The 26,587-nt window shown below is 41.4% G+C and overlaps 2 protein-coding genes across 13 annotated transcripts in view; one reads left to right on the forward strand and one right to left on the reverse strand.

Annotated features, from left to right (window-relative positions):
* LOC122571111 (heterogeneous nuclear ribonucleoprotein K) overlaps positions 1–26,587 on the forward strand; it is a 92,840-nt gene that overhangs the window by 52,945 nt on the left and 13,308 nt on the right. For 11 of the 12 annotated variants that reach the window (XM_043734417.1, XM_043734418.1, XM_043734427.1 and 8 more), the window contains 3 exons: positions 1,895–1,938; positions 7,726–7,849; positions 8,532–8,642. In XM_043734417.1, the coding sequence (XP_043590352.1) occupies positions 1,895–1,938; positions 7,726–7,849; positions 8,532–8,642 (279 nt within the window). The remainder of the gene's footprint in view (positions 1–1,894; positions 1,939–7,725; positions 7,850–8,531; positions 8,643–26,587) is intronic. The other variant, XM_043734428.1, reaches the window with a different exon arrangement.
* LOC122571119 (cytochrome b5-like) lies at positions 22,552–26,127 on the reverse strand. Its single transcript, XM_043734460.1, has 2 exons — positions 25,859–26,127; positions 22,552–23,386 (listed from the first exon to the last, which is right to left on the reverse strand). Exon 2 carries the CDS (start codon positions 23,349–23,351, stop codon positions 22,968–22,970), a length of 384 nt encoding a protein of 127 aa, XP_043590395.1. The 5' UTR covers positions 23,352–23,386; positions 25,859–26,127; the 3' UTR covers positions 22,552–22,967.

Genomic DNA, 26,587 nt, shown 5'->3' on the forward strand with positions numbered 1-26,587 from the left:
AAAAGTCGGGACTTGAGAATTATGCATGTTGGTTTATCTCTTTAAGAACGGACAAAGAATGTAGCGAACGACCACGGAGGAATCTGTAAGAAACTCTTAATTATTGCTTAACCGCTTATCTCTCGTTAGTTGCAGTTTTATCCAGTATCTCGTAGGAACGCACACGAAGCTTCTCAGTCGTTGTATTCGTTTTTTTCGAAAGAGTCGAACGAGCAGCCCATAAAAAAACGTCATCTTAGTAAATAATTCTGAGCGGCAATGAAGTAAACGCGAAATTAACCAACCGCAAACCAGCCATCCCCACTCGATCTTGTCCCTGGTCGTACGTACAATCGTGCCAGAGGCGGTTCGTTTGCTTCTGAGATCGCGTGTTCGTCGAGTTTCGTAGATGACGCGGCTTTCTGCGTGACCCGAAAGGTGGAAGGCCAGGAGGTATATAATCCGAGGAGCGAGAGAAAGAAAAATCTCGGGGGATAATCGTGTTTCGCCGGGGAACATTTTTACCGTCCGCTCGATGTTGCGCCGCTGGTTGCGTCCCCTTTCGCGACGAGTTCCCTGCAGCGTGTATCCCTCGTTTAAAACGAACGAACGAGGGAATCTTATGCTCGAACTACGTCGGCCGGTTGAAGCTGGTCGACGAGGACCTCGAGGAGAAAAATTTCGCCAAGTTGGCATGGCCGGAGAAATATTTGCAAGCGATCGTTTCATTGGGTGGTACTTTCGCCCCACTAGCGGGTTAGGAATCTTCTTTTTTAAAATCCATCAAACGAAGAAGGTTGGACGAAAGTTGGAAGCGTGACACGCTTAGTTTAGTAGGTACGATAAGAAGACGAAGCTTGCTTTTCATTAAAGTTTAGTGTACAAACGAAGTTATGCAAAGGGTTGATGAATAATCAGAGAATGTCCTGTCGCCTAGGGCTGGATTAAATTCGTCAGAGAAAACGACTAATCTCCAGTCAAGGGATTAACACTTGTCACGATCGTGATAAAACACGCCGACCAGCCGATTCATAATTCGAGTACGTGGTGGCTTATAGAGCTCAAAGGAGGAAGACCGGAGTTCTTCGCGAAATTGCATGTTAATTATTAAAACTTCCTCTAATTAGCCACGCTTAAGCGACTTCGTTAGCAATTGAAATGCCGCGAGAATCGGCCTCGAGGTTCAGCCGGCGTCAATTAACCGCTGAAAGAGGGAAAGAACGATGGGAAGGGGAAGGGGGTGAGGTATGGCAATGAATGCCGTTTTCAGAATATTTACAGCAACGTGGAAATAATGGTGTTGATCCGCTGCGGACAATGGGGTTGCATTTTCTTGTATTTTCCGTCGAAGACGGCAAGATCGTCCTCACAGTTACTTGTAAATCATTTCTCTTACCGATTTCATTCTCCATTAGCATGGTCAGAATTTTCATCGGACCGTCGCCATTTCCAACGCGGTTTCGCTCGGAGGGCTTACGAGAAACGTACGTTAATAGAACATATAATACCACACATTGCACCTTGCAAATATTTCTCCGATCGATCGCGCGACTCGAAAAAGGATGCAAACGTAATAGTCACGGGGGAAACAGAATTTCGGGGTGGGTTGGATTGCACGAACAATTCACGCAACCCGTAAAGTAGAATGAAAAGAGACAAGGGGTTAGAAGATTAAGCCGCGAAAATTAATCCAGCCGTGAAAGACGTGATGTCTAACTTGGTTGATGATTTGTGCCCTGGCCCCGCCCCAACCCCGGCGTTGCCCCCCTGGTGTTGCCCTGCCGTTGCCCTGCCGTTGCCCTGCCCGGAACGACGGACCCTGACTCGATCGGCAAATGGACCACCCTACCAACAATCGACAACAACCACCAACCAACCACCAATGAACCAACCACCAACCACCACGGCCCGACAGTACAAAGCCTCAATCATTGTACCCGATTGCCCCGGACCCGAACGGTAATGACCAACACCACTACTTAATGTCTTATTTTTCTTTGTCTCTAATTACAAAAATACCTAATTGACAGCGACACGTGGATCGCTGCGCTGTTTTTAAAGTCGAACGACAACGACGTTCTCTCTGTTGATGATTCTTTTCTTTTCTGCTTGTCTGTCTGTCTGTCTTTTTTCACCATCACTTTCTACTTCTTTCTTTCCTTTCTTCTTTCTCTGTAATACTCTTTGTCCACGTTTCTCTACTACACAGTCTTTAGTGTACCAGTTTCTCTTTTACCTTTCTTTCTCGCCTCTGCCTTTTTGTCCGAATCGCCTGTATCTGTTCGTTCCTTCTTCGTTCGTCTCCTTGTCTGCTCCTCTCTCAGCCTTGTACGTGTCCTCGACCAGCGTCTCCGACATCGTTGCGCGATGATTCATCGCCCGAGAGCGAAGAGCGGAGTCTGCGCGAGCTTTCGAACGAGGAACACGCGCGATAAACCGAGCACACGTTTCTCGTGACTGCACCTGCCATCACCTGTGGTTGCATGTCCTCCGTCCTTTTCCATCCCATTTAGATATTCCTCCTCTGTCTTCGTATCCTGAATTCTACTACGTCTGTCTCTTTCTGTCTTTGCATCCACGGTAGCCTTCGAAGCTTTCGTTGTTGCGATCAAGCAGAGTAAACTGAAGGTCCATCGAGAGGGGAGGGAGCAGTACTCCTCGCGCTTCTTGCTTCTTTGTTAGCCTTGCCGCTTCTATCCGTCTTCCTTCTCCTTCGTTCTCGTTAGGAATTCTGTTTTGATACCTACGAGCGACGCCTAGCTACCGAGAGTTGCGACGTTACAAACGATAGAACATCCAGAGCAAATGCGTTCTTAGCGTGTATAAACAGTATTAGAGGAATAACAGATTCTCTAGCCAAAAGTTTGTCCTGCTTTTGCGAATTCAAGGCAAGATTCGTCACGACGACGAACAAGTTCTCCAATGAAGGAGACGCGAGGACACGCAGCATCGTTTTTCTGCTTTTATCCAGGAAGCAACGAAACACAGTCGGTTTGCAATCATCCTGACACGGGTACGAAACCTTTCTTATTCTCACCTTTCACCTATTCCTCCAATCTAATGTTATCTCTGTGTCTCTGGTGCAGTCTCTCTCTCTCTCTCTCCCTCTCTTTCTCTGTTTTTTTGTTCTGTTTTCTTTCTGGTCTGTCTCTGTTTTGTTCGTTTTTGATCGTCTCGCGTGCGCGAACAACGTCTCTCTTTTCCTTTTTCTCCTTTCTTTATCTCTAATTTTTGTGGCTAACACGGATGCTAATCCGTGGAACGAGGCGGTAAATCTGCCGATTCCACGCTTAACGTCGATATGTCACGCTTACTTTTTAGGTACGTCCCACTGATCAACGCACCACTGACCATCATCGTCCTGGCAGAGATATGCCGGCATGATTAACGAATTGTCCGCGAGTCGAAAGTCATTACCGATCTGCTGTGACCCGTGTCTAGTCTCGACCTTGATCGCAACCCTTTTGTTGCTGGACTCGCTTTGGTACACACTTGGGTGCTCGTCGAAAGCACTTCAGGCGCTCCCTTAGGTGTAAATCGTTCGGCGGGACTACCGTCTAGATTTTATTAGAAATCGATGAATTTTTCTTATCCTAAATATATCTTTTTTCGTGAGTCAGCAACGAATGGGTCAAGATACTGCGAGATTTACGCTTATGGGACTTAACGAACGCGGCTTATACCTGATTATTTTCCATTCGCAGTCAACGTACTTAACAAGCGTTATAAATACGATTGAGTGTGAAATACGAGGCAATTTACGAGATTGGTAGACACGTCGAATGTGTTTCTAAAAGACTTTAGACTTCGGTCAAGGATAAAATAAAAGTTTGTTTTTAAAATGCGAAGTCTATGCGTCTTAGGAATCGATTAAAGTAGTTATGAAGTAGTTGCGTCATTTTTTTCATCGGAAATTGCAAATAATTATGATTTGTATTGCCAGTTTCGTGAAAATGATGTTTATTGGTCTCTTTCTCGTTCCGAGACGTCACGTGCTACGGCTGTAGATTATTTTTATCGTTTGGTCGTCTTCGTAAATATCCTTCAAACTACTTTAAATGCTCTTTTATTCGCAATTCCAATATCTTTTTTAAATATATCAATTTAAAGGCCGACCAATCTAACGGAAACGTCGGCATACGTTTTCTCCATTTCTTATTTTTTCTTTTTTTTTCTTTTCTTTATTCTTTCGGAAATTTGTAGTAATTTCTTACCAACTTTGGTACCTAATTTATGTAAAGTAGAGTCTATTTTCGTTCATAATTCAACATCGCTCGACTATCGCGAGCTACGATTACTAGTCGAATATCGCATCCATAATTTCCACAGTGACAAGTAATCATTAATTATTTATGATTGAGGAATATTAACGCCGCTTTAAAATGCACATTGACAGCCTCGTGGCACGTAGACCAGCGAAATTATTAACCGAACCCAAACCTTCCTCGTTTTAGAATGCATACGGTGCTTGCATAATTGATTTTATTGTATCTCTACGGCCAGTAAATAATCAACGTAAAATTCAACAACGATATCGTTAACGTTATCATAGAAATTTATCGTAAGATTATGCAAAATATACAAATGATAGTCGAACGGTATTTAAACTAGTCGAACGGCATTCGATTTCTACCACTCTCGAGTCCCGTCTCGTAAACATAAACGATTCGGAAGACCGCGAGATGAAAGATACGAGTCCGAAATTCAATTGGACCCAATTAGCTAGAGTTAGACTATCCTCACCTGTACGCGTTCATTGCAGATTGATCAAACAGAAATATATTTCGATCCTAAACGGTTCCGAAAGAAAGGGACAGCTCTCTTTTTTCCTTTGCTCCGGTAGGTGTAACAGGTTTTAATGGAAAGACCGGCTAACACAATTTTTCACTCTATCCATCGATCGATGCACATAGATCTTATTCACGGTCAAAATCTAGCGATCAAAGCTTTTTTTCGCCAGACAAAATGTAGTTCCTCTTTTAGTTTATCCATTTTTTCTTTTTTTTTCTTTTTTTTTTTGTTCTTAGAGAAGCTTTTAGTTTCATAGAGAAGCTGAGATATCCATCGATCAGCTTTCGTTTTCGAGGCGATGACTTTCGACCGATATGTTCGTCGAAACGAACAAAACGAACGCACACGGTTCTCCGGTTCGTAACTATCGACGATTGTGTGTGATTGTTAAAGAAACGGGCGAAAAGCGCGTCTAGGGTGAGAAATAGCTGATGATGGCCGTTTTCACGTTCTCAGACGGCGCTGGCTAACAAAACCGTACCCTCGCGACCGTGTTATATAGTATCGAACGATCTCGTGTCTGGTGATCGCGAGACGGCGCCTGTTATATATAGGAGAAAAGCGCATGATTAACCCTCGACTAGTAGGGTGAACGTTAGTTCTGTTTCTATAATTGGTAGGGTGGGATCAATTCGACGGAAAGAGAGAAAAAAATACCAGCTGTACGATACAAGTCGAGTCACGCGATGGAGACAAGTCGTGCGTATACCTGTGCTTCGATTGTCGATGGAAGCCATTGACAAAGGAAAAGTTTCGATGAATCTTAATGCTACAGTTCTCCACTCTTTGTCTCTCTTTCGATAAATCAAGTGATAGATCGATAGATAAATTCGTGTTCTTAGGTATTCTCGATCTTCCTGAAATGTATTTCTTTTTTTTCTCCTTTTTTTTCTTCGTTAGGTTGCGAAGTCTAGATCACGTTCAGGTACGACTTGCCCTGCACGCATGATTCATTCTGCATCGTTTCACTTCCTTTTTCATCGGACGTGTGACTACTAGTACTAACATTGGATTAATTTCTTATTAAATTGTACGTCGCTAAGAATTAAAAAAAAAAATAAATAAATAAACGTCGTTTTGATTCAATTCATTTTGCTCGTCTGAAGAAGATTAACGTGCATTCACATTTCAGCTAAAATAAGAAAAATAGGAGATATTTCAGCTTTCCAGAAGTATATATTGTTGTGTTCGTTCTAACTCCACCCTACCAATCGATGGTTAACATTAACAAATAATCACGCGATAGAACATCGAAAGAATGCCATTCGTAAGAGAAAGCTGGTAGCTTTTGGTCTTGCGACATGCCTAACGCATAGAACAGCGATCTCGAAAGCTTCGGTTTTGTTGAAGAAGGATCGAAAAGAGTGCACCGACAAAGAATAATAGCAGTAGTAAAATATGTCAAATGAACGATATAATATTTAGCGTACAGAATTTTAAAATAGAGTTCAAAGAGTCTTTCTTTTTTACTGTTTGTTTTTCATTATATAATAGGATGGTCAGTAAATTCTTGACTCGAAAGGACTGTTACTAGTGATTTAGCGTCATCGATCACTAACGGATACTATAACATCGCTCGTACTTACAGTGAGCTTATAGTGTATTTTCGTCAAATAACAGAAAACCTTGACTTTCCTCGAGCTTCTTCTAAACGAACATTAAAATCTTTAATCTCAGTAACTTCACGTCGAACGTTAATCGAATTTCCGTTCTAACAGAGAATTTACTCACCATCCGGTCGATTTCGATTTTTCTAAGAAGACAAACCCGCGAGCGATTGATTCAGTCGATACGTACGCAGATTCCAGTTTCACTCAAGCACTATCTCGAAATTGGAATATATTATTGTGTCGCGATTAATCGAATCGTGTCGAACGAAACGCATTTTCTTCCACGAAGCGAAGGAACTAAGTCGCGTGAAACGGTGCTCGCGTGGAATTCCGACTTTCGGCAAGCCTCTTGTTCTTCCACAAAGTTATTCGAGCCTCGACGATCGATCAAATGGCATAGCGTGAAAAGCTGCTGGCCTATGATCGGAAAATACGATGCCATTCTGCTCTGGAACGCGATGAAATAGCTGGAAATTGCATGGGGGATGAATAAAATCCGTCTCGTTTTCTCCATATCGATAGCGATATCAGTCGGATGAGAAACATCAGAACTTTTCGAAAATTATCACGAGTTTCTTCAAGTTTTCCGCTTCGGGGAGAATCGTTAATTTTGCTGCGCAACTTGGCCCGTTTCATCGTCAAAATAACGCGCTCCATTCGCGACGTGGACGGAAAAGGGAAACGAGACGCGATTCCTGGCAATTTCTCGCGAAGTCAATAGCAGATCATTAAAAAGAGGGAACGCAAAGAAAGCGGAAACAGACGGAGAGGACTAGATTGATTTGCGTAGAACGACGTTTCAGAAGTTCTGTATTTGTTTTGAAAGGAACGCCGACAAGTTCTCTTGTAGCTATCGAAGCGATATTTTCCGTCCTGGCTCTCTCCACATTTCGTTTAGTCAATCAGTCCGTTTGAAAGAGACGAGAGGCAGTCGATTGTTTGCGAATGAGACAGCGGCAGACGCGCCACGCGAATTTCGCTCGTGGATGAAACTAAAGAAATTCTATGGTCGGAAGAATCAAAATTAGGAAGATTTAGGAGTGGAATAAAGCGATAAATAACGTGAAGAATGAAATTGTTTCGAAAAGTAGATGGAAATGGTGGAAAGAAAATATATACATTTTGAACTACGAGAAGGGTTTCTAAAATTGATTGGTCCGGGATTTCGGTTCGTGTTCGAGTTCCCTCGAGCACAGCTCGCACATTTCCGCGGCTAATTTTCTACGGAAGGGGGTGAAATTTCGCCGACACGATTCGACGAGGAAGAACAAACGTGTGTAGCACGTAATATCGTAATGGTCGGTGCGGAGGATCGGAATAATTGTTGGAGTGTTTTTGATTCTAGGGTGCTTACTATCAGCTCGGATCTGCCCACCGTTCTTCAAGTATTGAACGAGGTCGTACCTAATCTCGAGGAGGTGAGTGTTGCTACCAGAAGAGGATCACACGGGAAAAGAAATGACTCAATCGTGAGACTTTTCACATGTTTTTCTTACTTTAGTAGATTGTTAATTCAGTATAGTTAGATCATACGAAGGCTGGTTCAGTAACTATTAGCACCTTGATCGATCTATTTTCGAACCATCGATAGTATCTACCTTAACTTTGTTTCAACAAACTGTCCTCTAATTCCTACGATGATATAGAGGGTGCTAATTAGTATACTGCTCCAGCTTACAGGATTGTAGAAAATGTAGATAATGTCTTACCAGTGATGTCTTACCTCGTAGTACGTTTTTCAATTTTTTGTCACTTGCATGAAACACCCTGTACACGTCGTAGAAAAACGATCGGTATATCTAATTAGCGATCAGTGATAAAAACAACTGTTCAGTATCGCGTGGAAAACGTACAATGCAATAAATATTTACCAGCTATTTTAAAAACAACTGTTACCATAAGTCCTTATATTGTACTCGAATATAATTTTTATAGTACAAATTAAAAGACACTGTCGTTATAAATATACAAAGTATATCGTTCCAAATAAAGAAACAAGCAAACGAAGACACAAAAAAAGAAAGCGATAAAAGAAAAGACATAATTCATGCTTGCATAGTAAGCACATAGTATCAGTTAGAATGCTTTCAAAGAGAATTTCACGTCCGTAACTTAACAGGATGGGAGAGTTAATCTTGGAAATGGTTTCAGAATGGATCTCGACACGGCAGCGACGAGATCGACGTGCGCATGTTGGTCCATCAGAGCCAAGCTGGATGCATAATCGGCAAGGGAGGGCTAAAGATCAAGGAGCTTCGTGAGGTGAGTCAGAAATGTTCATACGCTATTAACGCTATACAAGCGGTAGTACATCGGTTTTACGATTGTCACGTACAACTTCGTGCCAAGGCCTCTGTACCGTGCTCGTCCGACGAATTTAACCGTCCTCGAGGTCTTTACGCGATCTCCTTAATAATGCTCGGACAGCGAGACGTTTACGTGTGAGCATTGGAACGCTCTAAAACCACTTCCGTTTTCGTTATTTTTGGACACGCGTCTTCGATCGGTATTTCGTTTGCTTTCACATCGATATTCGTTTCCGTATGATATTCTGGTTTTCAATCAACATTCAGGCGAGTTTCAAAGATGCTGCGAAGGATTAACCTGTTAACTGCGGAATTTAGTTTCAAAAATCCGTTACGGGATACGCAAGTGAAATGAAACAATGACGAGTATACACGTCGAACGCAGGGCAAATGTTCCTATTATAAATTTTATGAAAAAAGTAAAGCAAAACGGGGGAACGTTACATTCTTATTCGACAAGAAATTAACAGTTCGTTGTTGAAAAAGGTGTGAAACTTACTAACTGAAAACTTAAAAATTGCCAAAAAGTAATAAAATTCATAAACGAGAAAAGTTGAAGAAGATAGATTCAAGAAATTCAGTTGATTTCAGTGTGGTATTTTTCAAAGCAAGGTACCGCATAAAGTGACAGTTCGCAGGTCGAGCACCAGTGACGTTACTCCGTACGGATTCCATTCTTTGAGCAGACAGCATATTCTCGAAGTGGATTTGCTTTCAATGGTGCAGTCGGTATAAAGTTATAACGTTAAGTTTTGAGTTTTTCTAATAAATGGCAATTTTTTATTGCGCACGACGAGTATATACAACCGCGCCGAAATAAAGTTTTGGATTGACGCGTATACACGTTGAACGCATTTAACTGGTTAACTTACGCAAGAAACATAAGGTTGGGGAAGGCTATTCCACTAAAGAAAATTAGGTCTTGCGAATGGATTAGGATTGAGATTAGCCACATTAAATCATTATTTCCGTGACCGATTCCGCGCTGGTCCGCCTCGATTCGCACAGTCTATTGCACAAGCGTAGTTAATAAATCTGAAATTTGCCGTTCACCGAGATAATGAGGAAATTAGTCAGCGTTTCCTGTCGTTTTCCTCCATCTTGAGTCGCGAGGTCGTCTCTTCGGATCGAGGAAAATGAAGAAACCACCGTTCTCCACTGAAACCATCCTCTCCTCTCTATTCCCTTGGAAAACTTCATCTTCGTATAACCAAATGAACAACGATTTTGAAGTAGAGCATCTGTAAAGGATCTCAGGACAGATTGGATCTTTTAGAGCCAACACAGGTTAAAGTTGATAAATAAGCCGGTCGGAAACGACAATTGAGCCGCTTTTAATTAAGGGAACTGCGACCAGATTTTACGTAACAACGGGTCCGGATATCCAGGCGATGGAATATGCAACGTGGCCAAGTGGCTCGTTACGTTTTCACGTTCACAAGAGGTAAAAGCAACCGATGCAGACCTTTTGTTCTGGCCCATTCGACGGCTGCAACTTTTCTTCGTTCGAGCTTTGTCGGCTTCTCTCGCTTTTCCTTTCTCCGGTACTACGTCAATCTTGATACATTCTCTAACGACGATTGTTTGAATTTTCCGTCGAGGAAAGTAACGTCCATTCAACATCTTTCCTGCAGAATTAAAATCACAGTAAAAGATTAATTTGTCGGAAAAAATCGCAAACGTGGAAAACGATAGGAAGAGCTGTTGCGAATAACGCTGTCGACGGAACGATGAAAGCGTGAGTATAAAGTTGAATCGTTTTGTTTGATCGGATTTCGAAAGAGGGCGACGATTTCATCGATTTTCTCTATCCAACTTTTCATCCGTTATTCAAGATTTCTACGAACACGAAAGAACGCTTGTAGCAGACGAGGAAATAAATTTCTTCGAATCTCGAAATGAGCAAAGGAAACCTTAAGTGTCAGCCTTTTGAGCGTGAACTTAATCCTAGGTTTAATGACCTCGCAGTTTTCTGATCCGTTTTTCTTGTTTTCTGCTCTGTTTCCGCATTCTCTTTTCTACCGCCGCATTATCGTCGTGCTTCTCTCTCCCTCCGTCTCTTTCTCTCCCTTCTCTCTCTCCTTCTGTCAACAGCAACGTTATTTCGATACTCTCGAGCGTCCTTAGCGCGTGCAATATTTCGCGTATTTCGACTCGAGAGACGTGTCTCGTTTATTGTAATACTTCCGTGATCCTGGCGCCGGATGTTTCCCGTTGGAAGCAATAAAACCGACTTGTTCACGCTACGTTATCCCTCCTCTATGCTTCCCCTAATTTCTTGATACGGGACGCGCTTGGAATCCCTTGTTACTTCTTACTTGGAGTACAGGTGAGCAGATTGGAGGACCTCGTTTGTGTCTTTTGCTTTCATAGGCATCTTCTATATGCTTTCTGTTATCTCTTCGAATATAACTTACATGGTATTTACCGATCGATTTTGTTATCTCAACGTATTAACATCGATATGTAAATTTTATATTTCTTCTGTAGAATTCTGTTACTTATTCCCTCACCAGATACATTGTAATACAGTGGAACACCGTTTATACGAAATTCATTTCTACCGATGAAATTTTAATGGCGTCTGGTTATCTGAACTTTAGCTCAACTCCTTATCTGAACCACCGCCGAGCGTTAATCCACTTATAGGAACATCTAACAATAAGATGTAAGGTGTGGGACACGTCGTTGTGCGACACACTCTTATGCCTCGCAGTCGATACAACTTCGCAACATTATTATGTATTTAAGAGCAAATGTCTCGTGGAATCCTCTTATATGAATACTGAACTAAATGAGAACCGAACTTCTATTAACTAAGCGAAAAATTATAGGTGGTGGGAAGAAACAGATGAACTCTTATTATATGAGAAAAATTTGGTCATACGAACCAACTTGTCCCCCGACAGATTCATATAAACGAAGTTCTATTGTATTTATCTGTGTACACTGTCAATCATAAGTATTGGAACATCTGTAGATATTTAGTACAAGTCCAGTGCTTTTCTCTGCTTTATATTCTACTTATTTTATGAATCTGTTGTTTCATTCGTATCGCTTGTGCTTCGTAATGTAAAATATTAAGCAAAGTAAAACGTGTTTCAGCTTTCATATAAATATAAATTTCTAATACTTGTAGCCGACAGTTTACGTAATATACACCTTATTTATATATAAATTTGTTGCATCATTAAAATATACTACGAATATAATTATTATTTTAATTTAAACGCTTCGATTATCTTTCGATATCGTTGATCATCCACGACAGACGTGACCTCAATTGTAAGCGTATCGGTTCTGAGTGACCACCAAGTCAACGTGTTAAGCTTCGGCTTTCGTAGCTACGATTGGAGATACTACGTGTGACGTTGCATATTGTTGAACGTATCCTTTTAGGTTGAAAAGTTCTAATTAAACGCGCGAGGAAATGTGTTCTGTTAATTGCGCCGTGGTTAACATTTTGGTTAAGAGCAATTTGGTATTTCCAGGATGTTCCTTCGAACGTTAAACAGGTTTACAAAGTTACGGTGGGTGGTCGTCGCCACCGTCACCGTCCGGTTTTCTCATTCGAAAGCCGCTCGAATCGGTTCGCCCGCTCGTAATTACACTCATTCACCCCTGTTTTGCCCTCTTCTCTTCGCTCAATTACGGCGACGCGTTCTGAAAAAGTGTATTTCCCTTCTGGTTTAGGGTTCGTTAACCGGCAAGGACGAATTGACTCTCGCCGATTCCGCGGTCGTATTAAAACTTTTCGCTCTCTCCTATCTCTAGCAGACGTTTACACGCCCTGTTTCCTCAAATTGCGATACATGACGTATTTCTTGATTGAAAGAGCCTGTTTGGAAACGAATGCTCGAAATATAAAGTTGACGCGGTAATAGATACTCTACAAGACTCGAGGAAAAAATTCCATGACGCGAAGGTAGATTGATGCGATAATTGGCATGAACGGCGAGCGATACAATGAAAAACGTTATGATGAAACTCTTCGTTTTCCTCCGACAGAATGGTAATGTGTAACTGATGATCGTTAGGGAATGGAAACCTTTAAACGCGGATATGTACTAACTTCGACCATTTTTATCATTTGACCATAGTTTGTTGTTGATAATGATAGGTCTGAGAGAACGTGACCGCGAACTTTTGTCATACGGAGCTGCCCGAAGTCTTACGTAAGCGAATTTCATGGATAATAACGGTCGCGTAATCGACTCACTAGTTATTCACGTGACGTATCGATTAGCTTGCTTGATTATCAATGAGGAACATGTTGCTCGTGATCGAGAATGAAATCAGTGAAATAGACGTCACGATGTAGCAACAATTGAGCGAGTTAGTGTGTAGTGTCTGTAAAAAACTCTGTAAATTCTTTTTCGAGATGTCTAAATTACTTGACATTTTATTAATTGATTTTTATTAATTGATAACATTATTATTGTAAAGGTAGTAGCAGCTTTTGTACTGCCAAAAGTAAAGAGACGAATTTGTAGAGAGCAGCGAGAAGCTAGATCGATAACAATCGTGCCATCTAACGTAGTCGCTTGAAACCTCATCGTGTGTCGTAGCACGTAACTCATTTTTATCCGCATTTTTTAATCATGATGTAACTTAAAAAAAAAAGAAAAACGAAAAAGCGAGAAAATTAAAAAGAAACTATGATGTCATTAAAAGATTTAACGAGTGAATTCAGTCGTACATAAAATATTATTTAAAAATATCATTTTGTTCGATATAAAGCTATTGTCTGAATCATCGATAAAAATCCATGGCTTTCCTTTTTTTTGTTTTTGCAATGGTAACTCGTCTATCTCCGATTTTCTTGTTGCGTATTAGCATATAGCGGATTATACGTTGTCGAATGCGATGCACGGGACTTTATAATATTGTACATGCAAGTTGCATGAACGCTTAACGTCGAAAAAGGTTGTAGCTTTAAATCCCACGAAGTCTGCGACGCAAAAACCGTGGAATTCCGGGTCACAACGCGACGCGACGCGTTTCTTTTTAACCCTTCTTTCGTCAGCGGCGACGAAGTTCTCGTGCTTCCTAAATAACTGCGCGGCACGGCAGGGGGTAGCGGCCAGAAGGGTAAAAAGCTCTTCCCTCGCGAAGCTCGAAATTAATTCCAAGAAAATACCCTAGATAATTATGCACACGCGATGCCTTTATTATTATCCGTTACCCATGACTGTCTACACGGACATAGTCACGTCGACTTTTCTCGAATTTTTCCGAAAGAATACACTCTGCAGAAGAGCAGAGTTTTAAAAAGTTTACGGATGAGCTGAGTTTCTGTTTTGAGAAGAAAATAATTCATCGAGATTGAGTTTCGTTGCTTCGATGTTGTGTTGTAGTTGGAGCCATTTCAGCAGGAATTTGTGGTATTTGATACATTGCTTCATCGAAAACTTCAATGCGACTCCATAGACGAAAATTGAATTAATGCCGCACGCATGGATAACATTTTAAGATAATTCTAACAGCGTTTGCAAATTTGGAACTCTCTTGTAAAAGAGATACGAAAGAGTATCGCGTTATCGAGCGAAAACAGCCATAGAAATCTGATTTACTTTGTACGAGCCATTGACGAACCAAACCGATCGTCAAGTCCATCGATATCGTTTGGTTTTTGAAAAACTATCTCTGCTAGGGTTCTGAGTCTTTTGTATCTCGATGTCGCTTTAAGAAAATGTTTAGTGTACTTAGTGTTGAAACGACAGATCGTTTGTAACAATGATTCATATTCTTTCGAAGCTTAAAGAAATTTTCCAACGATAGAAAAATACGATTTGGTTGAAAGTAATCGAAATCGTTTACTCTAATATTAAAAGGAAGAAATTTTTAGAAAATGGAATTGATCACTTTGATTTGCCAATGACTCGTATACGTGAGATAAAGAGTGTAAAATGAGAATTTATCTGTCTTCTCAGTCGTTTCTCCAATAGTCAGACTTAAGGGTCTTGCTGGTGCTCTTTGGCGCTCGGCGCCATGTGTTGCTATGGGCAGTTCTCGAAGGTCCACGCAGCACGCAATCCAAACAGGTGCTAGCGAACCAGGTAACGGACGGTTTCTAACAGCTGCCACGCCAGCTGCAGCTGCCTTGCCCGGACGTCGTGACACGAGGCAACAGGAGCTTTTCACGTGCGGTCTCCTTCTCTTTCCGATTTCCTCCGGTTGCCTTTTTACCCTGAGAAACGTATCATTCTACAAATATTCCTTTTTCCCCATTTTCCTATCTATTTTATCTTCTTTCGTTCGTATCTCTTTCTTTATCGAGCCGATGATTTATCTAGACCATCTTCTAGAATCGTGCAGGGTTTTCTGAGGAATTTTCTCCGAGGCGATGGTTTAATTAGATAGTTCGACGTTGGATGAGAAATTTATTTGAGATTGCTTAAATTCAAAGTGGTAATCTCAAACCTGAGGATATATAGCATAATCGCAATCCGACTATTATCGAATAACGCAGTCGAGTTATAATAGCTTCTCCAAGCTGCTCAACCTTGGCTCGCTATAATAGTGCTATACTGCATTCTTCAGTCATATTTGTTTTACCTACTTCTAAGCGACGATAGCTTCTTGTTATTTACACTTTCTAACAATCTTCTGGCATGCACTTGTTTTACTTTTACTTACGTCCATAATCAAAGCGTATAATACGTACCTTAATTTAGCAATAACAAATTCACAAATAGATAGATCTACGCTACGATCGACTCAAGGGGAAATTGAAAAGGGCTCTAGAAAAATTTCCAACGAGAATCGTTGAAAAAAAGTTACGACCAAGGGTTGAATTTTCCAGGTGCAGAATTTTTGAAAATTACGGTTCTGTCGGAAACTTGGAACTGTTCGGAAACGTCCCCTTCCCACCACCCTTTCCCGACCGTCACATTCGAACAGGCCGCGCAACTTTCCCTTTTCCCGGGGGTACGGTTCGGGTCACGATGCAAAGCTGCACGGTAAGACCCGGAATAATGAAAAGCAGCGGCTGGTAATTCCGTTCGTGAATGAATGAAGGTGGGTGGAGTCTGAACAGCGGCCGAAACGGAATCAGGGGCGCATGACAGTCCTTCGAACCCTCTGCCTTTTCAGTTCCCGGTCGATCGTCCACGCGCGAGGATCCTCGAGTTCGTCCTCCGGGGGCCCTCTTTCTTTCCTCGAGTCTCGTTCCTCTTGCCGATCGAATGGATCTCTCGCTTGCGTCTCCGCGATCATTCGCCTTGGTGTTTTCTAAAAAACGTGACGTTCCCTCTGCGATGATGCATACTGGATTTTCCAATTTTATGGGATTTTTCGGAGATCATAGGTACGCGCTTTTTTGAATTTTTACAATTTCGTTCTTTGTCGATTTTTGATAATCGATAGATTGCGAGGAGCATGCGAGCGTAATAATCCGTTTGCTTTGTTCTTGTTACATGGCGTTGTTGTATATTTTTCATTTTTTATTTCTATGTGTTTTGCATCGTTTCAGTTCACCAGTGAGAAGTTAAAGGAAAAAACAGACACTTTGAGATATTGTTTCTCAAGTTCGCTGCCTACCGGTGCATCAATCGGGAAAGTCGCGACAGATAAACACGTTTTAATTGAGAAAATCATTCTTTCTATGTCGTGGATAATTAGTCCAATACGTTCATATAATCGCGAATTTTCTTTGGTTCAACATGTTCTTGTCATCGCGTCACTTTCGATTAGTTTTAATTCATTCGTTTTTAAATATGAATTATGCGATTCGAGATTAATTGCAATTTTTAATAATTTAGAAAGGAAGCATGTATTTTTAAATCAACGCTTCCCAATGTATCGTTTAGTTCATCTTCTAAATTTGCGCCATGATGATCAGATTTAACCATGTAATACGCCTTATTGCTACCATCGCAGCGAATTAGACGTAAGTGTCCGACTCCGTGTACAAAACGGAGAATACAAGTTGGACAAGTGACTAACCACGAATTCCTGCTATTTCCAGCCAAAGGGTCGAGAAAACGAGCGAAATCATTCCTTTAACGACCAACCTTTGCAGGGAGGTCCTTCGATGCTATTATCGGTTTCCTGCTCGGACGGAAACGCTCCAGTTTCCAACCCGCGTGTTTTTCCACCAACTTTTCCAGAATTCACATTGCCGTGCGCAATTTCTGAAACTCGTCGCCTTTCAATCTTATTTCTGTGCATTTGCAAATTCCTAGAACTCTTGAAACTCTGTAAGTTCTATTTCAATTATTTGCGTTTGCAACTTACTCGATTATCTTCGTTCCTGTGTTATTTGTACCTTCACCGATATATTTCGGAAGCCGTAGTTTAACCCATTCAACACCTCAATATCGGCATCCGTACCCCGAATCGACGACGCCGTATTTATCTATGAACTATTAGTTGAAAATTAAAGTTAAATTAAATTAGACCGTCTTAAATTTATATAAACTAGTCTTTTAAGTCTGCGCCTTTCCCCCAGTCACACAAGGACGAAATTAAAATTATGCTGAAAATGAGACCGATTCATGGGGGTACGTTTCAATTACTTGTCCGACTCGTTCTCCTTTTCATCGCGGCTCGGGTCACGTTTTCACGCGCGAAATAACAGCGAGGGTGGCGTAATCTCGAAATCGCCGTTGTTGGTCGACGTTTCCCTTCGGTAATTACGTAATATGCCCCGCGCGAGACGCGAGGTCGCGCGGTGACGAACGTAAAAATGCTCACGTGAGAGTCGGATCACAGTCGCCACCCTCTATTTCTTCTTTCTCCTTCTCTCGACGAAGGGTGACGCAGAGTCGAGAGATAAGCGAACGAAATCTCGCGTGTCATTTCGTCATAATTCTTGACGGTAATTTATGCTTTTCGTAGAAAAGTTGGTGGAACCGGGGGAGGGTGGTAGGAGTAGAAAACTAAAAACAGACGCGGATGGTTTGGGAGAAGGTCGTCAGGAGATGGAAGAAATAGCGAAAACGCGAAAACAGAACCACTTTGCCGGGGACAATATCGTATGTTTGAGCTACTCCGTAAAATAAACAGCGGCCGTCTTCCTCCGGTTTTTCGCATTTTCATACGTTGTTTCAACTCCCCCGCCTCATACAAGCCCCCTGTCAGCGATTGTTAGCGAAAGGTAAACTTTGGATGCGTACTTTCATTCCGATCTTTTTTGATTTTATTTGACCGTTGCTTATTTCCTCTTGCTGTTGAGTTTCTTTTTCCACGTTGTTCTTCCTTGTTTGTTTGTTTGTTCCTTGGTAAATGTTTCTTTAATTCCATTCTGTTCCATGGCGTCGCCTTTAATTTCTGTTTTATCGAAAATTATTTCAAAAACTGTGACTCGTAGTCTGTTTTTTCTTTTCAGCTCCATGTTTCCTTCTTTTTTTCTTTTTTTCTTTTCGTGACCTTCACTACACACACGTTTGTCTTCTTTTCTTGGGTTTATTGCTGAGTTCCGTAGGTATGTCCCACGCTGCGTTTCGCATTAGTTCATCCAGCTCCACTTTGCCACTCTATTTTTCTTGCCGTCGTTTTCAATTTCTTCCTCAACGCTGCACTTCCTTTTCTTTCCGCAACTGCTCCATTATTTATTTCTCTTGTTTTCGCTACATCTCCTCCACGACAATTCCTCAGCCGTCTTATTCTCTTTTTCATTTTATTACTAGCTCAACATTTCTTCCATCAAGATCCTCCAGTCTCTCTGACAATACTCCCGCTTTAATCCTGTTCACGTTCTTTTCTTCGTTCCGCTTATTTTTGGCTCACTTCTTCCCTTTTAATTCCATTTCTATCATCCCTCGATTCTTTCGCGTATTTCCCCTAAATTCCTTCTCTTACTTCGCTCGTTTCCGCGTTCCTCCGACAGAAGTTTTCCATTGAATGCTCCACACCGTCTTCGTTTCACTGCCCCAAAAGGAGGAACGGAAGAGAAAGAGGGAGAGATTCTCATGAGAAAGCAGTCCCTGCACGAGCCCGTATTCTTACGCAACCAACCAGCCGCACCGATGTACGACTGTTTATTAAAAAGCTTTTAGCGATATTAGACTGTCCACGAGAAAATTTCCTTCGAGCGACGAGGCGTGCCGTGAAATTTTACCGGACTCGCTCGCTCCTTCTATTCGTTATCGAGATATAGATGGGAAATTAGGCGGGAAAGTTGGCGTTAGTGAAATCTTTCGTGGCAGAATTATCTATTAGCAATAGAGTAATTTATGCGAAAGAAAAGAGATTATTTTGTCAAAAAACGCTTCTACGAGGAACTGGTTTATAGGATTAAAATTGCTTCTATTCTAGCATACAAGGAATGAAATACGAAATTCGTTTTTCTTTTACGTTTGAAAAAAATTCGCGAATTCGTGACGGAATGAAAGGAGGGAAATTGCACGTTTTTTCGCGTGGTCGGACCGGACAATAACCGTAAACTATTTTACAACCCGCTACCGATCGAATTTATTTCTCCTAGGAACGATGCTTCGTTACGACTACGACTACGAGAGAAAAGAAAGAAATGAAAAAAAAAAGTGGGAAAAATATTTCTCGACATAGCGAATGAAGTATCAGAACGTATACCAGAGGCGAAAGAAAGAGACGATAGAAGGAACCTTTGAAAGCTTGTTATTACATAGTCCCGGTTTGTCTCCTTTCGTATCTTCCACGTTCTCTTCGCGTTACGAGAAATGACAGAATTACTCGACTATTTTCCCCGCTCGTCCTTATTGACCGATTGTCGTCGGCACTCGTATCAAGCCATTTCTCGTTGAAATCGGAGTTCAGAGGCAAAGGTAATCTTAGATTAATTCAAACGTACGAAAGAATTCCTGCCTCGATCTTGTTCCTTTCTCCTCGATGGCAAACTTATCGTTTAAAACTCGCACGGATTTTCCAAGAGTAAAGTGGGATAATTGAGATCTTCGAACCCCGAGAACGAGACAGTGCTTAGTTCATTTTAAATCGATTAACTCCCGGTGATTAGCGATCGAACATCGCTGAAGTGCCAACTAGTGTCCAATAAACTCCGCAAAGTCATCAGAGTGGCAAGCTGAAGCATTAGGAGCTCGCTTTCGCCCAATTACCGCGGTCTTTGATGCGTGAATAACCGCACACGCTCGTAGAAACTTCTCACCTGTGGCGCGCATCGATGCGTGTTCGCCGTTGACGCTAATTGTCGAATTCTCGCGCGATCGTTAACCGATTCGCGGCCAGCGTCCTGCACTTCTTTCTACAGAAAGTACTACCGGTCGTCACGAGCGTGACTGCCGCTCCGTTTCGTCCCGAAGAGCTCGCTTTCTTCCGATAGGACGCGGTTTGTGGTGTACAGGCTTGGATGACCGGTTGACATATGTGGAAAACCGTACATCCTTCCCGTGCGGCGGCCACCATCTGCCTCCTGTGCTGGCTGGCGGCCGCTCCTCGACCACACTCTTCCGCCCACCCTCTCTGTCGCTTCTTTCTTTTTGCGATTGAGGTCGAGGAACAAGGGGATCGTTGTTACGTAAGGAGTCTATTCTGCTGGCTTGTGGTCGATCCTAGTTTTGCTCGTGAATTCCTCGCCCTTTGCTTCTTGAAGTGTTAAACGTATCCTTTTCGTTGAATTGTTTAAAGAAGGCAATATCAGGACTTTTTTGATAAATGAAGAAAATTTGCGAGGCGATGAGGTAAAGGCGTTGCATTAATCCATTTGCACGGAATAATAGAGGAAAATAATATATACGCCGTTCGTTAACAAAATCTTTTGTAAGAAGTGTAACGCAAAAAGGCCTTTAACGTTCCTTCCAGGAAATACGAACGAATTTATCGCACAACCTAATATTTCCTCGTATAGATCGGTCTTGTTAAAATCATTTCTTGAATTTGCTTAAAGAATACTTGCGTGTTACTATCGGGACATTCTTTAGGCGCCTATTATGTACAAGGAAAAAGTATAACTGTAACGATGACGAGCGGAACAAAGGCAGCCGTAACGACGACGAGCAGGGCAAAAGGCAACAATTGCGTGCAGTGTCTCTGCGAGACCGAAAGATGCATGCTATAGGTTATAATAAGTAATTGAATTACCCTGAATATATTAGAGGCGGCCGGCGAATGGCGAAGGTAACGATAATGGTAAACACGAAGGGGAAGGAATCAGGAAGAAAAATAAGGATACTCGAGGAATAAGTCCAGGGGTTTGAAACGAGGCAAATCGATCGGAAACCGCATCGGTTCTCGTCTCATGTCGATTAAGTGGTTTTCCTCGGATAACGACGGAATATTTAATAATATCTTTCGATCATTTGTCACTCGCGAAGAATTCTTCGCTGACGAAGAAAGGTATCACGGCTGTGTTGTCGATTCCGGACAGCTTGACATCGATTCGGAAAATAAAGTGGCTTCTTAATCTCCTTGAATTTCGTTTGCAAGTAAGAAGAAGCCATTGGAAACAATAATGCTCGAGAATATTGGCTTGATTTTTTTCCGAGGCCGACCCTTGAGACAGATTTATTGGCTCGTTCGGACAAGAGATTATTGAATTCTTCGAATTTTCCTGTCACAGGTTAAAGACGTCGATGATATAATCCGATTGATAGTTGCAATTGCATATTGAAGATCGGCTCGGATATCGAAGTTAGGGAACAAATACTATAAATATAAGCAGGGTATTTCCGTTATTAAAATATAAAATAGGAGCGAGAGACGATCAGAGAGTACGGTTCGTTAAATAATTTCATAACATTGCGCATGATCGATAGAAAATAACAATAGAATTATACGATGACGATTTATCTAACCTTATCGACCGATACTCGTTTGATCTAACGCGATATGATATGTTTATATCTAATAAAACGTTTACGATTTTTCAAATAAATTTATCCAAGTAAAAATTGCCCATTTGGTTAAAGCACGCGCAAAAGACTAGCCATCCTTAGGTCATTCTTGTCTGCCCTCCGATATTCCATCCCCTTTTCGACCTTTTTCGCATTGTTAAATTCTCTCGCTTCAGTCGACACCGACAGTCGGTTCGCTTCGTTAATACCTTTGATTTTCTCCCAATTAGTATAGCGAATTATTCATCGCCTTTGTTTGCCAGTTCCTCGAGAGAATAATAAGGTCGAAATGATCCGTACAGGAAATTATATATCGATGAAAATTAACATTCTTGTTTAAATGAAGTCGGCGAACGATTTTCATTAATCACCTTCTGAAAATTGATGGAACCGTATAATCTCGTCTCACTGTTCAATTAAAAAACAAAAGAGCAGAGAAGCTATGAACTTCCAGCCTCGATATATTGAGTTTCCGCTGCGAATTAAAATCGGCGCGATGAGTTAAACGATTTAGGCAGTCAAATGGAGCGTGATCGGTCGTGGAATCGACGAGAGCTTAATTTACACTAGCGCTACGTGATCCGCATGCTTCGATTTGTTTTCGCCTCGATGGAGTTACAGGAATCAGTGAATTTTCGGTGGCCAATATAGCAAGAGGTAGAGAGACGGACGAATGTTTTTTCGAGATCCAACGAAATGAAAGGAAGTTCGATCGATCTGATCGCGCTGCTATCCCTGCTCTTCCTCTCATTGAAAACTTGTAACGAGGCTTTTGTAATGCGAGGCATTCGAATGCAAATGCCCGACGGGCTTCTTCGCTACCGTTCGCCGAGAAACGACGTCGATTTAACGATTATCTTGGTCGAGAGGAATCTGCGGTTTCAACACAGGTTCAAACGCCATCTCATTGCCCGGTGTAGATTTCAAATACGATTGATTTGTCATTTTTCCTTCATTCGCTACGATAAAATATGAAAAGGTCCGTTCGTTTACCGTGACGTCGATGGGGTGATCCGATGTAGAAAACGAGTTTGATGGAATTAAACGAGAAAAGTTGGTAGAAAAGTTGGACATACGTCAATTAGAAGCGTGTGTAGAAAAATGGGATTTATTTCCTTAAAACATGCGCATAGAAGATAACAGAAAAACGATTTAAAGAGGAACTTTGAAAAACGATTCGTGGGAAAATTACAAGGGCTTATTTCTATTCTATTTTACAAGTAGAAATCCAAAATCCTTGGTGTAGATAACATTCTTGCGATTCATCGTTATGTCCATCGGTTACAAGAGTTGGACGGGACAAGTTTGTCTAAATACAGTGCAGAATTCTATTCAACCTCACTCAGCATTCGAATGTTGTAATGTAGCAACGTGTAACGTTACAAAGAAAATCGAAAAGAAAGAAGATAGTCACACTAGTCTCATATACACGTTAACGCGGAACGGCGATTTCCTCTAGCACTCTCGTTCTTTTCTTCGCAATAGAACACGTATTCTATCTATCGAAATTATAAGTACACGAAATACGCGATGGCCATTACGACGACTAGGCCACCCACCCACAACATAGGCGATATTCCTTGATCCTTGTCTTTGCCATCTTTCGAGTAACCCGACGGCCACGTCTGCTTAGGCGTGCTACCGTTTTTTTCTGCCTCGACCAATTCGCCGACCTTAAAATTCTTCATTAAATCCAATGCATCTTTAGAGTGACCCACGTCGTCGAAATCTTCGGAAGCGTCTTTGCCACCGTGATCCAATAGAACCTCCTCGCCACCTGGATGCTCGTTTAAAAATTTCGTCAGATCGTACACATTGTCGTGTATGATTATCAACGTCTGATCCTTGCAGTTGAGGCTAGCAACTTCGCTCCTCGTATACTGTTTACTCATGCTTTCGATGGAAATCTTCAATTACAGCAAGAATTCTGAAATTACAGAATAGATTAGTTTAATTATTTTAAAGTTTATAGCAGATACTTGCTGGATGGAATCGAATAACGCGATAGAAAAGATTAATCTTCTTTTCTTTTTGTTTGAAAAAAAAAAAAAAAAGAGAGACAGGGAGGGAGAGAGAAAGATATCAGTCGACTATTTATGAGATTCTTTTCATGTTTCAAGTAGGAATCATGCAATTAATCTTGTCAGTGGAAGAATTATCAGAAGAAACGGTATTACGTAGCACAGTGATGCAAAAAGTTCGGACTTTTTCAATCGATATAGTTGATAGATAATATGCGAAGAAGAAACATGAATAATATTTATGAGAGGAGATTTAGCGATCGGAGTTTCAATAATTGTTTTGTTGTATCTAAAGATGATTGCGCTCTAGATTCGGGGTTAGTTAGTCCATGTTCTATATATACTCCTATATAGTGTAAACGATAAATATTTATGCATTTCGGGGTACAGCGAATAAAAGACGGTACGTAGATGAAACGTAAACGAATTGCAATTGTCATGCCAATCGAATAACGAATAATCTTCTTCGTCAATTACATTTACACATTGTTTCAACGTGTCACAAAATTTAGAAAAATTGCAATTGCTTTCGTAATAATACGAAAGTACAGTTAAAATATGTAGATCCATGTCATGTTTATTCGTCGGTTATTATTGAAAGTAATAATTTTGGGGGACGATGGAATAAATAATGCTTCGTCATATTGAGTAACAATTTGAACTTTGCAACTTAGGAGATCGTCGTATTTGACCAGATACGCGTCTTATTACTAGGGCACCAGCGGATAATGTTAATTTCGCGTTGATAAAATGTTCGATCGATAGAGCTACGATATCTCATTTGTTTCGTTAGTCAGCAGAACGTTCTTTTTCGACAGATAATCAATAACGATTTTATCGAGGTCCTTTGTCCCCTCATTCGCTTGATGTCCGTTATTTGTCGAGTTGATTGTTCTTGTACTGGCGACACGATAAACGTCTCGCGAAACGTTTCATTACGTAATGATCGATCGATACTAGAGAGATAATGACAATTGCAATACCGATAACTGAGTTACATGCGAATATATTATATATGTCGCGTTTTTCGTGTTTACAAAATTTGTAGTATGCTTTTGGTTACAACGCGATTCTAGTTCAAGGTAATAATCTCGAGGTAATTAGAAAATGATTTATGCGTCTGATGTCAAGTGGTAATAAAACTTCATTTAGTCATTTCGAGACAAATCTCGTTTGGACGGAGGAAAAATGCGAAGATACTGTCGATAAATCTACGGTTAAATATTCATCGTTGAAACAATTATTTACAAATAGAACTTTTTGAGGTGTTATAGTCTTGACCTAATTCACAAAAGTTGTTTTGCGTTTCATTTCATTGTTCTTCGACAATGTGATAAGGGTTCTTTACAGTTATTGTCGTTTCAGGAGGACCGTTTTAAAGATTACATAAATACGGGACAGAAATTTGAAAAAAAAAAAAAAAAGCTATGAATTGCGGCGGCAAGAATCTACCGGTGTTGTCGCGAATATAAAAAGATAGAAGAGTATATAAATATTTTCGAAGCAGTTGCGAAACAGATCCTAACTCGCACGAAGGCATATGATTTTCGGCGTCATCATCCATGATTGCGCGAAGGTCATCCAGATTACCCAATCGGCATGAGCGACGTTTCTCTGCTTTTTCTAGCGACACAGTATCGTATAAAACTTTCCACGAGCCCGCCGATGAAGAGATATCACTAATCACGACGATATTTTTACGAAGTGAATATCAATCCAACGGAGGCAACGAGATTCGAATATTCGAATGGTGGCGTGATCGATCGAATAATTTAATCAGCCTTGATGCAATTAAATGTCAAACTTCCTTCTATTTCGTTGAACGTGCCAGTAAGATGACTGACTTCATAGTCAGTCGCACTCAATGGGAGGTCCTAATAACTGTTACCTTGAGAACACAGCGAATTACGTCATTCTTTGTATTCATAAGAAACTATTTCGTTGTAAACTGGAATAGTTATTTACAGCGTTGATAAAATCAGGCTGTCGATCTAATTCTAAAGGCATTCGATCGTTCAGGATCCGCGTCATCGATTATTTTTTATTTATTCAAAATTATTCGTAATTGCGAAGATTTGAACGGTAAAACGACGAAAAATATGCAGCGCACTGTACGAAAGAGGCTTGTCGGTTGTCGAAGGTACAGGCATTCGAAAGAAATAATTTATATCTGGTCGGTCGTTCAGGCGGATCATTCACCGAGAAGGGACGCTCGATCGAAGCGCCTCTTTTTCGCGTCGGCCATGTCTGTTCTGGCCGGAATCGAAGGTTCCATGCGACGCACGAACATCACACGTTATTCGTTCACTTCCTATGCTGATGCCCGGAGTCGAAACTGCGTCCGTTGTTTATTAGAAGCAGAACACCTGACCACGTACCTTCTCGTTTACGTTTCTTCGCCTCTAAAACACGGCTTGTCGCTACCGCTTCTCGTGCCTCGACTGCTCTCAAATCGTCGGATTCCTTGGTCGATTCTCTGCGACCCGTAGCGCGGCGTGACGTGCTTCTCTGTATTCTCTCTACCTCTCTGTGGGAGAAACGTGCCGAGGAAAGAACGCGGTCGAACGAAAGGGAGGAAAGATGGTCGAACGATCCGCTCTGACGAGTTTGCTTACGACGCTGCACCGGCACAAACACTGCCGCCAACCAGGTCAGCTCGTAGTAGCTTTATCCTTGCCCCCTCTAGATGCTGCCCCACCATGGGCCCCTTATCATCTTCGACTCCCACTCGTTTGCCATCTCCTCTCTTCTCTCGCTTTGTCATGCCGTACGGAGAGAAGTGGAAACCCAACGTTGGAGAAATTATTGCTCGCGTGGGTCCATATTTCTTCGTAGCATTGTTATGTGTATAGGTCGATGGTTTGTTAGACGAACCTAAATTGCCCTAATATTAGAGATGTTCGTGTCCCCGTTGTACAAAATGACACGAAAGGAACGCAATCGTAAATGCTTTTCCCTTGGGAAGGTTCATTGACAATAGCACGACTTTGAAGCGTATAGGAACGACGTTCTTGCAAATAAGTCGCAGTTGTTCTGTTAAGGTCTGAATAACATTGTTTTTGCATCACGCTGTATTTATACGACTTCGTTAGAAACGCTAATGGAGG

This window comes from Bombus pyrosoma, linkage group LG9 (assembly GCF_014825855.1).
Source record: "Bombus pyrosoma isolate SC7728 linkage group LG9, ASM1482585v1, whole genome shotgun sequence".
Classification (NCBI taxonomy): Eukaryota; Metazoa; Arthropoda; class Insecta; order Hymenoptera; family Apidae; genus Bombus; species Bombus pyrosoma.

Bases quoted from the DNA above. Each gene is read 5' to 3' on its own strand.
- LOC122571119 (XM_043734460.1), bottom strand. From the start codon at position 23,351: ATGAGTAAACAGTATACGAGGAGCGAAGTTGCTAGCCTCAACTGCAAG.